Source organism: Antrostomus carolinensis, unplaced genomic scaffold (genome assembly GCF_000700745.2).
Source record: "Antrostomus carolinensis isolate BGI_N321 unplaced genomic scaffold, ASM70074v2 scaffold19889, whole genome shotgun sequence".
NCBI classification, from domain to species: Eukaryota; Metazoa; Chordata; class Aves; order Caprimulgiformes; family Caprimulgidae; genus Antrostomus; species Antrostomus carolinensis.
This window is the reverse complement of record NW_010338257.1, coordinates 111,038-124,910: the sequence shown is the minus strand read 5'-3', so window position 1 is coordinate 124,910 and position 13,873 is coordinate 111,038. Positions and strand designations below refer to the sequence as shown.

Genomic DNA, 13,873 nt, shown 5'->3' with positions numbered 1-13,873 from the left:
TACCCCTTTCTATTACTCTCCTTGCTTTGACATGAAATATTAAACACTGCTTACCAAAGTAACATTATTGAACACAGATGTCTGCTATCACATTCAAATTGTTCAAGTCAATCTAGGTTTATATATTTTCTTTAGTTAAGCGTTTGTATAAACCCAAGTGTGCCCTGACAGTAATGATTTCACAATATACTCTATTCAATTAAGGAGACAAATATGCATTTACATTTTTACTGAACTTGTTTCTCACACACACACACACACACACAAGCTCCAGGTCCAACTTATTTTTTGACATTTGGTGGAAAATAAAGGAATAGAAAGGGTGCCACCTACTGAGTCACTCGGACATTTTTGGAGGCTGAAAAAATTGTGCAAATTACCAATATGCCTGTTCCAGTTTAAAATAAACAACTGTTAAAGCTATGTTTACAGAATCACAGAATCATTAAGGTTGGAAAAGACCCCGAGATCATCCAGTCCAACTGTTAACTCATCGCCACCATGCCTGTAGGAAGACAGCCATATCTAGTGCTTTCCTTATCAAATCACTAGAACACTTACCAGGGTGTAGGAGCTCCAGCTCCTTCTTGTATCTTCAGTGGGTTTGAATTCCTCTATTCGTCTGGAAAACCCAAGCAAAATGAATCAGTCTCTGTCATCACAGTCCATGAACGTCTTTTGGAAGCAATAGACGTGACACTCAATGAATGAGAATCTAGAAGTGTTGTACCATCAACTGTGCCTTGGGACCTACATCACTTAGCATCTGTCACAAATTGGAAATGTATGCTGTTGAATAGCTGACACAAAAACTGTATCAAACAGATGAGATTTAAGCAGATATCTAAATTTAAAAACCCACTGAAGAGGTGCATGAAGCCTGAAGATGATACTTGTAACATACTTAAAGGCTCAAGAATGAAGACAGGCTCTCAGTACAATTTTTAAAAATCCAATGTCCCTTTTTGATATCCGTCAAGGTACAACCCCGTCTTCAATAGTTACATTGAAAGTGTTGTGCTAGTGCTGCAGCTTCCTCACTTGGGGAGGATAAACTATCAAAATAAACTTCAATGTTGCCTTGATATCAGGCAGAGAAGCTGTCATTCATGGTGCTTCTTGTAGTTGCAAAGTTACACAGGCTGTTCAGCCTTGACTTTGACAAGGGGAAACCTACCATGCCTAGCGAGAGCTCCGTAAATACACCTTGAAGCAGAAGACTCACATCTCTGATAAATCATAATTTTGCATCTGGTCTGAACTGAAGATGGTGATGGAGCAACACCTTTGGAGGCACATACAAGAAATCCCCCCCCAGAACAACCACTGATGTCGCTCTCCTCCATTCCCTTTGCAATCTCTGTACTGAAATGAGAAGGTGACATGAATAGTTTGTTCCTTAAATTTCTTCCACAGAAAGTAAATACTTACGCTGATTTTCTTTGGAAAAGTTGTAGTTAGTCATGACTGATAGAGCCAAAGCTTTTTCTTCTTGCTGATAGCATAGAGATGCTACATGATGTCAGGTGTGCCCTGTGTCAGAGGAACAGCATGAAAAGCACAAGTCTGAGGTTTTAAATCTCTAATTAAGTGGGTCAGCTTTGGGACTGAAAAAGGATAGATTATAAAAACTAAAAATCACAAGTCTGGGGAAATAAAGAACAACAAGTAAGACTTTTAATACTATGGTAAGGAGGCACTTGGGTAGGTTATTTTTCACTCATGGACCATCTCCTCTTCCTTAACGGTGGTTCCCAAGTGTGTGCCCAACACACCCCATTAATCCCTCCCTGCTGAGTGCAAACTTAACTCCACTGAGCACCCACCAGACCTGCAGATGCAGCTTTATCTTGGTCTCTGCAGATGCAGACAGACCAGAGGTTTTTCACAGGTATCATGTGTATTTAATGTTTGCCAAAATTTCTTGTGTCAGGGACTGGTGTAGCAATAACATACTTGGGAAAATAATTGTGAAACATTAACAAGTCCTTATTGTTAACAGGTGTTTCTGGCAGAGATTCCTTCAGGGCAACTTGGACAACGCACCACAGTTGAGTTGGTAATGGCATTTTTCCCAGAGGGACCTTCAAAGTCTCTTGTGTGGTGCTTTGTATTCCTGGCAGCAGAGGCAGGAAGAAACCCAGTTTTCAACATCCTCCTTCAAGCCTACTCAAAATAAAACATTCATTTATCAGCCATAATGTTTTTCACATCTCCCATGATTTGGCACACACTTATCACGTGATGGCTGTAGCACAGGGCACTGAAACACCATTTATGTACTCGAGATAACAGGCACTGTGGATTCGTCCCTTTTCAGTTCCTGAAGTGTTCAGGGGTTGTTTTCTGCTTACACAAGCACTCGTTGAGATATGTATTAAAATGAATTTTTACCACTGTGATGTTTAGGAGAAATTCTTCTGTCCCAAACACTTATAGACCTTTTTTTTTGATTTTTCCCAGGGGAGGTAGCCCTGGTTTACTAGTGTGGGCTGCACCCCTGGGAGCAGACCATTTTTTCCTAGTTTAAAAAAAAAAAAGGCCAAAAAAAAGGAGCTAAAGCCTTTTTTTAGAGCTCAAAAATAAGAGAAAATTCACTGCAAATTCATCATGACAGTATAGTTAATTTTTTAGGGTAACAAAAATGGATTAAAAGGGCTGATTACACTTCCCCAAGTCACACATCTCCATTCTCCCTTGTAGATAGTCCGTTATCAAACCAGTGATGCCGGGCTACCAAATAAATATCTTCAAAGCTTCCCAAGGGAAGGAAAACTCAAGCTACCATTCCACAGCACAAGGGTTTGCAACAAGAAACCAAACCAAAACAACCCCCGCCAGCACTCTTTTCAAAGATGTAAAGCTTTTCCAGGCGCTTGACTTCCACCTTAACTTCTTAAGTAACATATATTGGAGAAAAGATTCCCGTTGGATCAGAGGGGGAGACTTTGCTACAACAATAGCCGCGTTGGCAAACCCTCTCCTTTCAACACGTTCTTGAGTTTGTATTTTAAGTGGTTTTGCCACATTGGCAGCCAAAAATAACTATTTTCTGATCAAATTCACTAGTTCTTGTAAAAATTTTAACATGTTAAATGTGACTGTGAATAGTTCTAATAGTCCTTCGAGTTGTCTGTTCAAACCTTTTGATTTTGAGAGGGTGGAGGGTTCAAAAGGCTTGAGCAGAATGGTGTCCTGGCCATGGTGGTGTGTTGTGAGGCTGCTCCTGCAGCACTCCTGTCCCTCGTTACCCAGGAATACAGCCCGTATTTAATGTGATGCTATTATGCTTGCTATTCTATACTTCATATATACCCTTAAGGTTAAAGTAATGATTAAGAACAGCCTTCTCATGTGCCTAGGAGTGCAAGGCCAAGATCCACAATGGCTACCACAATATAAATGTCAAATAGAAAAAGGAAAATAAAAGCAAACCAGCAGGCAGGAATTACCCCCCCCCCTCCAGTCTCTGCTCACACCAATCTTTTTCTTTGCTGATGGCACAAAGTAAGGAATTCTACTGCATATATTACAGGACAGATAAATAATTTTAAACTGGATTTCTGGTTGAAAAAAAAACAAACACCTCCAGCTACAAAAAACAGAGAATTTTCATTAAGTCACTTTGTAAGTAATTTATAGCATGTAAAATAACAAATAATGACAGGCCAGTCTCTTAATGAGAACTGGAACGACAGGGCAGAATCAGTGGGAACGTGGAGTATTTCCATCCCAAACGTGGCCTCGCTGAACCAGGTGATGCACACTCAGTTAACTCCCACACTGGAAAGCCTCCATGTCACCATCAAAGCAGGGGACAGAGATGAGACCACCCTGGAACTTCACAACAAGTTTCCTTCATGTTTCTGGATGAACTGAGAAGGACTTGTAGGTAGAAAGAAATCAATACACAGCACAGAAACTTAGCAGCAAATTTTGTATTACCTTTGGAAAGAGGACTGTGCAAGGACGCAGGCCACCTGAGCAGAGATGGAGCTCAACTCTTGTGGACAAACATGATGATCTTGGGACAGGACCACCATCTCATTGTGTTGGAGCCTTTGCTCCAACAGGTCATGGTCTACAACTGATGGTAGTAGATTGTACTTTACTATATTAATTAATCAGCCAAGATTTGACCTCTGAGGAGCACCAAACCTAACTCTTTGATCTCTTACAGCAAGAAATCACAGACCTTAAAATAATTAATTAGTTTAATTATCCTTAGGCTCTTGAAGTCACTAAAGGGAAAAGAGAGCACATGCCTTAAGCCAAGATGTTACATCTGGACTGGAAAAACACCCAGTAGATGATGGCACGAAGCATTTAAAACATTAACTGTAATATCTACACCACATGCAGCTTCTCAAGATGTTTTGCTGTCATCAGCTTACTAAAAGATAAAGATTTATTGGGCTATTACTGAAAAGGAAGCTAGATACTGCCAAATGGCATGGACAGTTAGATGACTAGTTGCTGACATCTTTATTCATATATAAAACAACACAACTGAGTTGTATTTTTTTCAACTACTGTGCTTGAAGGAATCAACAAAGCAATGCCTTATCATACAGAATTTTTAAGTCATTTTTAAATCATTCATGGGCTTTGGGTAGTTTTTGGTTTTGTTTTTGTTTTTTTTTTAACTGTGTGCATACAGAATACTCTGTTAGCACCCTGTGGACTTCTAGTGCTGACTAAAAGAAGAGCTAAGCAGTGCTGGCTACAGATTGGTTTAACAGTGTCTAAAGATGCTGAAGGGATCATACCGTGGAGAAGGTCACAAGATCACTCTTATTCTGGTTCCATGTATCTACTACAGACATACACGAACTTTTTAAGTGCTGGAGAGATGGGTTTTTTAAAGGTTTAAGACATAGAGCAGTGCTAACTTCGCACAGGTTGAGAATATTGAACCACCACATCTAGTTTTTTATTAGCTCTTAACGACAATCATTGGGACTGAAAGGGTAGTGCAATAACATCAACAATTTCTTCAAATAGTTTTAATATTGCTTCTAATAAAGAAATTACTGAATAAGTTGCCATGATTATAGAGCTAGCTGTAGAACTTTGTGTTAAAGAGATGACAAACCAAATTAACTTAGCTATTCTACTCCTTGTTGAAAACTGTAGGAAAAATGAAGCAAATCACATATAAGAAAGTCCTGCAACACTACAGAGCTCAATTTAAAACGTTTACTCTAAAATTTCAAAATAAGTCCAAGCCTGTGGAGTTGTTCTTCCAGAAGCCAGCTAGCCGTATCTGTCCCCTTTTTCTCTGACAGCTTGATATACTGTCCCTCCTTTGTTACACATTTTGAATTCAATTTAGCATGTTACTTCCAATTAAGCAGCACACACTTATTGCATTTATTTGGCATTAAGCAGGCACATGTGTTCCTTTAGCTCCTGCCAATGCGAGAAGACAATACCCTTACGGTGAACCAGGCTATTTGTTCAGTGGGTATTAGGCTCTGGGAAGTGTCCAAGAAAGCTGATGGAAGCCTGCAGGTGTGTGGTTTCAAATGCCTTCAAAGTGCTTCATGCCCAAGTCTTCCAGAAATGTTACACTTCATAATCATCCTCTTCCAGTAAGATTTATGCTGTGTTTTGAATATTTCTAATACTCTGGAGTCTGAGTGCCAGAAACCTCTATTTATCAGGCTCGGTCACTGGAGAAGTTGCTCATGTCAAGGATCATATATAAACCCATTTATGCATAAGTCATTATTTATTCTATACAAACTACTAGAAGCAGGTGTGATTTCAGTATGTTTGCTCTGAATGTGAATTAGTTTAACAGACTAAAGTTTCATCCAGCACATAAGCCTATTGCTTTAAGACTATCAATAAGGAGAAAACGAGAACAAGTTTTAATGGCATGTTTATATATATAAAAAAAATCAGCATCCTTTCACTGTGATATGTGTACAACAAAATTCAGTACAATTTTGAGATACATCCCACATATTCTTTGAAGGGGAGGTTACAAATTCACAAAGAAATAATATTGCTATGCAAGTGCTTATTAAAGGCAATAAAAAGAACAGAATATACAATTTATGCCCTACAAGGTTGAGATTCACTGTTTACCACTGGAAATTGCTCTACACAGCATTAGAATTTAAAGCTTTGACCCCGCAAAAGAATTAGTGGGCACAGTCGCAGCTCATACATGGAGCTGCTGCAGTCAACCACTGGTCAAGGTGCAGGAAAAGTCCTTCAAGAACTGGGCTCTGAGAAGGTTTGTGGTCTAAATATATAAAAAAATTAACTCAGGGATGGGAGGATGGAGGTTTCTTGGTCCACCAGTTCTCTCAAGGACCCTTCCTAAACTTTTTTTTGCTCTGATAAGAAGCTAAACTCTTAACAGAAACGTTATTTGCTACTGTTAGATCAACACTATGAAGCCACAATGGCTTCAAAATGTATCTTTGGCTCTTCTGGAAAGGACATAAAGGTACAATTTCCATGTTTGTCCCATTGGCAACTCCTGATACTATGATAGTTATTACTTCCACAAACAGAAATCTGCAGCCAATCAAAATAATATGGTTGGCAAGAAATCTGGGCAAACTTTAATAGCTAGGGTTCTTCAACATAAAAAGGATAAAAGTAGAATAATAATTTTTGGCAGGGGAAGCAGGGAATTTTTAAAATTCTGATTGTTTTCCTATGAGGATAGTGTTATAAATACTGAAGTCAAACTTAAAACATGTTGTTCTGGTTTCATGAATTCACGTTGAGTAAGATTCTGCTGGACTCACTGAGTTACACTCAACCCATTTCTACTCTTCTCAAACTGAAGTTAACTGGAATACACAACAAGGGAAGAGAGTGGGATTTGGCACATGGTTGAAATAATTTAAATGTCTTTCTGAAAGGAGTTATCTGTGCATGGAAGTGTGTTATAGTGGAATACAAAGAGCGCCCTTTTCAAGAAAGCATAATTAACTTCAGCCTTCTGGGAAATGGAGAGCCAAGAAAGGCATTTACCAAGTAGAAGATGGACATAAATTTAAATATAAAAGCCATTTTCACCAAAGTTTTCACTTTCATTTTCAACAAGTTCCAGTTCTGTGTTCAGGACAGTATCAGCCTGACAGTCTTTCACTGAAATCTGATGAAGCAAATAAGCAGAGTTATATTATTTTAGTAGCAATTATGCTCACTTGACACAAAATTAATCTAGGGAAAAGCTGATTTAGCATCTTTTCCATTAAAAAGTCTATGTTGTCTAATCAAGACTATTTTGTAGGCACAGAATTAGGGAAATTTGTTAATCTGCAGTAAGGAGCAGAATCAAAACATATTAATGACATCACAAGCAAGTAAACTTCCTTAACTAATAGCTAATGAGGTAAAGTTTTGGCTCGTCTTCTAGAAAACAATATCTTGTAAACATTTTCCCTGCCTTGTGAAAAAAGGGAAAACCCCAAATAGAGAACCAAGAAAAGACATCCAAAACTACCTCAATCAAAAATCCATTTTAAAATATTTTTTAAATATTTAATTTTGATTTTTACTTGTATATGCTCGTACCTTGTTTTGGAACAAAAAGTCCTATTGAGCCCCGAATCAGAATGATCTGTTTAATGGCACTGAAGTGAACTCCTTTCCCTAAGGCAATAACATAAAGAAGCCAAGAAGTATTTTGAAGGAGGAATGAATAAAAAAAGACTATTGCATGTGAATGGTTTGTCATTTTCCAATTTAAAAAAAAAAGTTTGCTGAATGATTTCCCAGGCAGATCTATGTGGGCCTCTAATTTATTGGCACAAGCTCAGTATCGGTCACTTAAAATATGTGTTTCATCATGTACCTAACATTGTGACATTATCTAAAAATACTTAATACAAAAATCTTTTATTTCCTTTATACTACATATTTACAGTTCTGTTATCAAGGTACTGTGGAAAATGTAAACATGTATACACAGGTGTAAATAATATGGCTTGAGAAAGGTTTCCCCTTTGATTAGCTGCTCTAATCGTGGATCAGTATACATAGATAAGAAAAAAACAGTACATTTTATAAACTGCTGTTAAACAGCAAAATGTAAGTCCTCGGGTTTTATGCATTAGCTGCTGGAGTAACTGAACCAGTCACTGGGCATCTCTTCCTAAACTGAAATGTCCCACATACTGGAACGGGCCAGTGGAGGGTCACTGAGGTAATTGGGGCTGAGGGAGCAGGGTTTGCTCAGTCTTCAGAAGAGAAGACCAAGGGGAGGTATTACTGCTGTCTTCAACTACCCCATGGAGGTTTGTAGATGAGATGAAGCCAAACACTTCTCAGAGATTTCCAAAGTTGAAACTTTGGAATTTCTGATTAGAAACTAGGGGAAAAAAAAAAAAAAATCATGAGCAGGAAATTTTCACTGAGACAGGGGCTCAAAGAGGTGGTGGGATCTCCATCCTTGGCAATATTCAGAACTCAACTGCATGAATCTCTGAGCAATTCCATTTAACTTTGAAGTTGACCAGGCTTGAAGAGAAGCCTGGACCTCCAGCAGTCTCTTACAATTTAACTCACTCTATGATTCTATGAAAAATCTTGAACATAATGCAACTCTTGCATTACTATTATGGTTTGGCTCAGTGGTAAATACACAGTTAAGATCAAAATACGTCAGTTGCTTAACTTGGATCGTTCTTCTTCAGTAGTTTATAAGATTATATCTAATTCTCTCACACAAGGTCTACCTTATAGGTTCCTATTCAGTGAAATTGTCCCAAATTCATGTAATTGTAGGAGCAGACCCAGGGCATCACATCTCCAAAAGAACATTTAAAATGTCACAGCTGACAGTAAAGCCTTGCTGAGAGTCACACACTTCTGACTAGTTTTGGGACATTTTTGCCACATTTACATTGACTAAACTTTCCAGTGACCATTCATGGAACTCTAAAGAAGAAATGACAAGGGATCAGCATCAGCCCCTGTGGTTTTCTGGTGGAAAGCACAGTTGGTTAATTAATTTTGACACGTTAAATACCCTTCTGTGTTTAGGATGACTTTCAATACCTATGAAGTGATGAATAATAACAATAAGAATTCCATGAAACTTGGAAAATACCTACCAAACCTGTATTGCTTCCAATAGATCATAGTTTGAATTAAACTCCCAGGTGTGCAAGCATCACTTGGTTTGTACTGGAGAGTTAATGACTGTAGATGTGTTTAAGACCTGAGGTGAACCACAGGGTAAAACTCTTACTTTGCCTACTCATTATCCAACCGCAACAACAAACAAGATCTTTAAAAACCACAAGTTAACATCAATTATTTTCACTTTGTCTCTTCTAAGACCAAAATCTTCTCTTACAGAGTTGCAATTTGTTATGATGTGTGAATGGTGTGAACACAAGACCTGGAACTGCTTGTACTACCACGTCTACTGAGCCCATGGTCCTGACGCCCTTTAATAAGTGCACTTTTGATATAGTCAGACTCAAGAAGTTACTGCATAGATTTTATAACTCCTAACCTAAAGAGAGGTATAATGAGGCACTTTGAAATCTTTTAGTCTGGTTAATTCAGAATATTAAAATAGAGAACATTATTTCCTTATAATGACATAGTCCTATATTAAAGAACAATCTGTCTAAACAGACAAAATAGCACCAAAATGTCTTTGTTCTATTAAGTGACCAACAGCACCCGTAGAATGGCATCAGGTCTTAAACTGACTTAAGCAAACCATTGTGCGGTAAAAATCATATTATAAAATCCTTTATATAAAGAGCACAGAGATCATCTTTCAACATCTATCCTTGCTTACTATCTGCTTTCTCCATCCAAGACAAAACTCTTTTCTGTGTTAGAAGGTACTGTTTGATTAGAACTGCTGCACAGTTTGACTTCACAAACCACTGAGAAACTCAACTGACAAGACGGGAGAATGCAGAAAGCTGGAAGAGTCTGAGAGATGACACCATGCTCTTTGGGAGATGGATTCAAACATAAGCAAGATGGAGACCTTCCAATCAGTCAATCCACACTAGAAATGTGGTACATATTCTTAAATTAATTAACAACTTATGGAGGACTCTGGTGGATTCTTCTTCAGTTGCAAGTTTGAAATTAGACTGAGTGCTTTACTAGAACACACAATGTTATTCAAAGAGGAATTCATCTGGTGAATCCCACTAGTTCCTGTGCAATGTGATTTTGCAGCGAATCCATATTGGCTTCATAATCCGTGAAACACTCATTAAACTTCATGCTGGTTGTCAAGTGGGTTGAGGAAGTCACTTATACGTGGTGTGGCTCACTGCAGGTTGATATGTTACATACTGCTATCCTGATACTTTTTGGAGCTGGTCTTATTAAACACATGTCCAAACTTTCAAACAATTAATTATGTATCAAAAAAGAATGTCCAGAGCAGATTAATGGAAGGGTAAGAGACTAGGAATAAATACATGAAACAGATTCGACTTTTTAAAAGGATCCAGCTACTAAATAGCCTCTGTAGTCTTCCATAAGAAGTGTGAATACTTCAGTACAATTCAAGCTGAATTCAACTGCTGTTTTCATATCCAAATTCAAATACCGTCTGTGCATATAAAACAGTTCATTTATTAGTCCAAATGTTACTGTTGTAGAGCTCTTGGAAAAATATTCCCTCTTTCTTGAGTTTGTTCTTCATAAAAAGGAAGCTTTGGAGGGCCACCTAGAGAATTAAGTAGAAACACAGTTTCAGGTCTATATAACATAATACTGAAATATTATCTAGATTATACAATTTACACTTAAATAATTCAACAAATGGTACTCTTCAAAAGAAGGCAGAGGACTGAGTTACACTGGCCTCCTCACAGAGGCAGAGAACAGGCAAAACAATCAAACATCTCTCAAATGCAAGGTTCCCAAAGTGTTTCCTAAACTAAATGCAGGATAGTACAGTATTGCTACCAAGCAAGTTGTGATTAGACTACACTGGGAGGAAACTTTCACTCAGTACTAGATCTCATTAAGAAGAGAAATTATCTAAACAAACAAACAAACAAAAACCCCAAACCCCAAACTGTTTTATGATTGTGTGATGAGTGCTTTAGCACGCTCACAAATCAATCTAAATCTTTTTTCTGATTTTTCATCTACTTACCCAGCTTATCACACCTCACCATGCTCTTCAAAACCTGGTACCTCTACAGAAAGTAAGCAAACGTGATGGCACGTACAGCAAGTAAATCTCCTTATTCCTCTTACAGAGGTTGTGGAGATCAACTATTTCAGGGCAAGATTTCCTACTGTCAGGCATAGAAGAATGTATTGATCTCCAGTACAGCTGTGCTGGAGGCAGTCTCATGAATCCTTGATCTGTGCAAGATCTCCACAGCCTGTTCTGAGGGGAAATGACTGCACTGAGTCAGTTCAGCTTGGCCAAGAGCTCACAACCACCTAGAATGACTCTTTGCACTTGCAGAGTCCACTGGCATTTGCACCATCAGGCACCTGGACCCTTAGCAGGACATCATACACCAACACAACGCTCTCAAGCAAAGCTGTTGGTATCATCTTTGCACTTGCAGAGTCCACTGGCATTTGCGCCATCAGGCACCTGGACCCTAAGAAGGACATCACACACCAACACAACCCTCTCAAGCAAAGCTGATGTTATCAGGCTCTGAGTTTTTCACCAGAGATGGAAATGAGCTTCTGCCTCACACAACCCAACACAGAAACTGTGGTGGCTACTGCTGAGCACCACGTTTGCGTGGTAGGTTGATACTCCTGTCCAAATGGTCCACTGACCACCACTGTGGTCAATGCATGATTTCTTCTACTAAGAAAGGCTGCACATCTCCAGTTTGTGTTACCTTCTTTGCAGGTTGGCCCCATCCACGTGGCTGGGCACACACAGTTCCCGTTGTATGGATTGCACTGGGATTTGCTGGCACACTGGCATCGCAGGGAGCAGTCGGGGCCGTACCGGTCTGATCTGCAGTCTGGAAGAACAGGAGTGTTTGGAAGAGAGTGAATGTTCACTAGTAGTCTCCTTGTTCTCCAGGATCAGGAGGCTACTTAGACACCTACATCTGTTAACACTAAAACATGACATTTTGGAAAGCCTTGCAGTCTTCAAGTTTCGTCTACCACATGGTCTGCCCAAACTGTAGCCCAGCTGTCCTAAAGAAGTTCCCACAGAATGGAAATCATTACTGGTGTAAAAACAGGGGTTGACAGCCCAACAGCAAAGATCTTGGGATCTGCTCAGGAAAGTTACTGTCAGCATCCTGGATCCACTACTATCCCCTGCACCTCCCCACTGCACGGTTTGGCTGTCCGTGTGAGCCAGCAAAGAGCCTTCGCTCAAAGAATGTGAAATTTAAAATTAATCCATTTTATATATACACTCTTATGTCTTGCACAGTTCTGCTGCCTCCTGGCAAATTAAACTCACAAAATATCTCACTCCCAAATGCAAATACATTTCATACCTAGGCTGATCGATTCTCATTGCAATTTTTTTTTAATGCAGAGTACAAGCATGAAAGAAAAGTTAGCAGCAGGTCACAACGCAGGGTGCTAAATACACCGTAAACAATAGCCCTCTCTCCCTCACCTCGCTAGAAAATATTGTAAATAATGAAGGCGCTCACTTTCTCACACAGGCACCATTAGGTAAATAAAAGTGCTGCTGAGCCCCACGTCAGCTGCAGCCCCAACACGTGGGAGAACTCTCCCCGTGCGCTCAGAGCTTGGCCTTTTCAATTAGGAAATGTTATGAGAAAAGGTCTCCCCGAACACCTCTGGACCTGATTTTAATTTATGTAATACCACATTTTCATGTTAATAACAATGTGTATTTAAGACATCTGTTTGAAAGTCTGCAATGTTAATTCACTACAGAAAAAGAGCGCCCATAAAAGTCTGTTATATTCTCTCTCTTTTTTTTTTTCTATTTTTTTTTTTTTTTAATTAACATTTTGCCTGTTTAATGGGTGCTTTACCAGAGTTCAAATTAAAATCAGGCCTTTTATCTTTATGGCTGCTGCACAGTCACAGCTGCTCGCAGTTATACACAGATGAACTGAGCCTAATTGAAAATAAAAATGCAAATAAAACCTGCCCCATAACAGCTTTTCATGGACGGGGTCTACACTCGCTGATTTAAGAAAAATAAAAATGACTCCTAAAGTTTGCAATGCAGTTCACATTTTTGGTGCTGAGCTTCCCCCTTGCGTTCTACTTCTACTTAAAATGTTGCTGGAAAGGTCTCTGGATGCCCAGTGCCATGCTGGCTGTGGGGGTGGCTGGTGTCCCCGTCAGATTAGTGCCTGCAGACTGGGTGGCTTTGGTTTCTGACCACAGGACAGTGCAGGGAGGGAAGGAAATAATTTTCCATTTTCATTTTGCAGGTTGCACTAGCACTTAAACTCCCCAGCAATTACTTTGTATTAATGACAGGCTGTTTAAAGCCATTTCCTGCCCTATCCTAGAACAAAAGGAGAAATCGTATTCCCTCACTGTGGTTTGGGGGCTCGGGAGGATTATGGTTCCTGGTGTGAACCTCCAACAGCAGCACATGGATGTTCACTCCTTTTATCTTGTTTGCCACAGTGTTAGGATCATGAATCTTCTCTTACACTTGTTTAAACCACTGCAATTCATTTAACTTCAGTGATTACCTTAAATTTACTCCACCATAACTGCAATCAGAGTCTCACTCAAGAATCTGGCCTGCCACTGCTGCTTCCCAACCCCACAACCAGTTCATCAGGGTACAGAGGTGGGACTGTTTTTTTTCTACAGGAGAATTTTCTCACCTATTTTTATACCCTTGTTACAAAATAATCCTGCTCTCGTGGGCAAACCATTTCTCAAAGACACAGCCCAAGTGCCTGTGCTGCAAACGAGG

At 39.3% G+C, this 13,873-nt stretch overlaps 1 protein-coding gene across 1 annotated transcript in view; it reads right to left on the bottom strand.

The window, feature by feature from the left end:
* Window positions 1-10,339: 10,339 nt before the first annotated feature.
* LOC104530768 (multiple epidermal growth factor-like domains protein 6) overlaps window positions 10,340-13,873 on the bottom strand; it is a gene marked incomplete at its 5' end in the record, with an annotated part of 93,553 nt that continues 90,019 nt past the window's right edge. Inside the window, 2 exons of the mRNA XM_029086863.1 lie at window positions 10,340-10,681; window positions 11,832-11,960. Of these exons, the coding sequence (XP_028942696.1) occupies window positions 10,602-10,681; window positions 11,832-11,960 (209 nt within the window). The remainder of the gene's footprint in view (window positions 10,682-11,831; window positions 11,961-13,873) is intronic.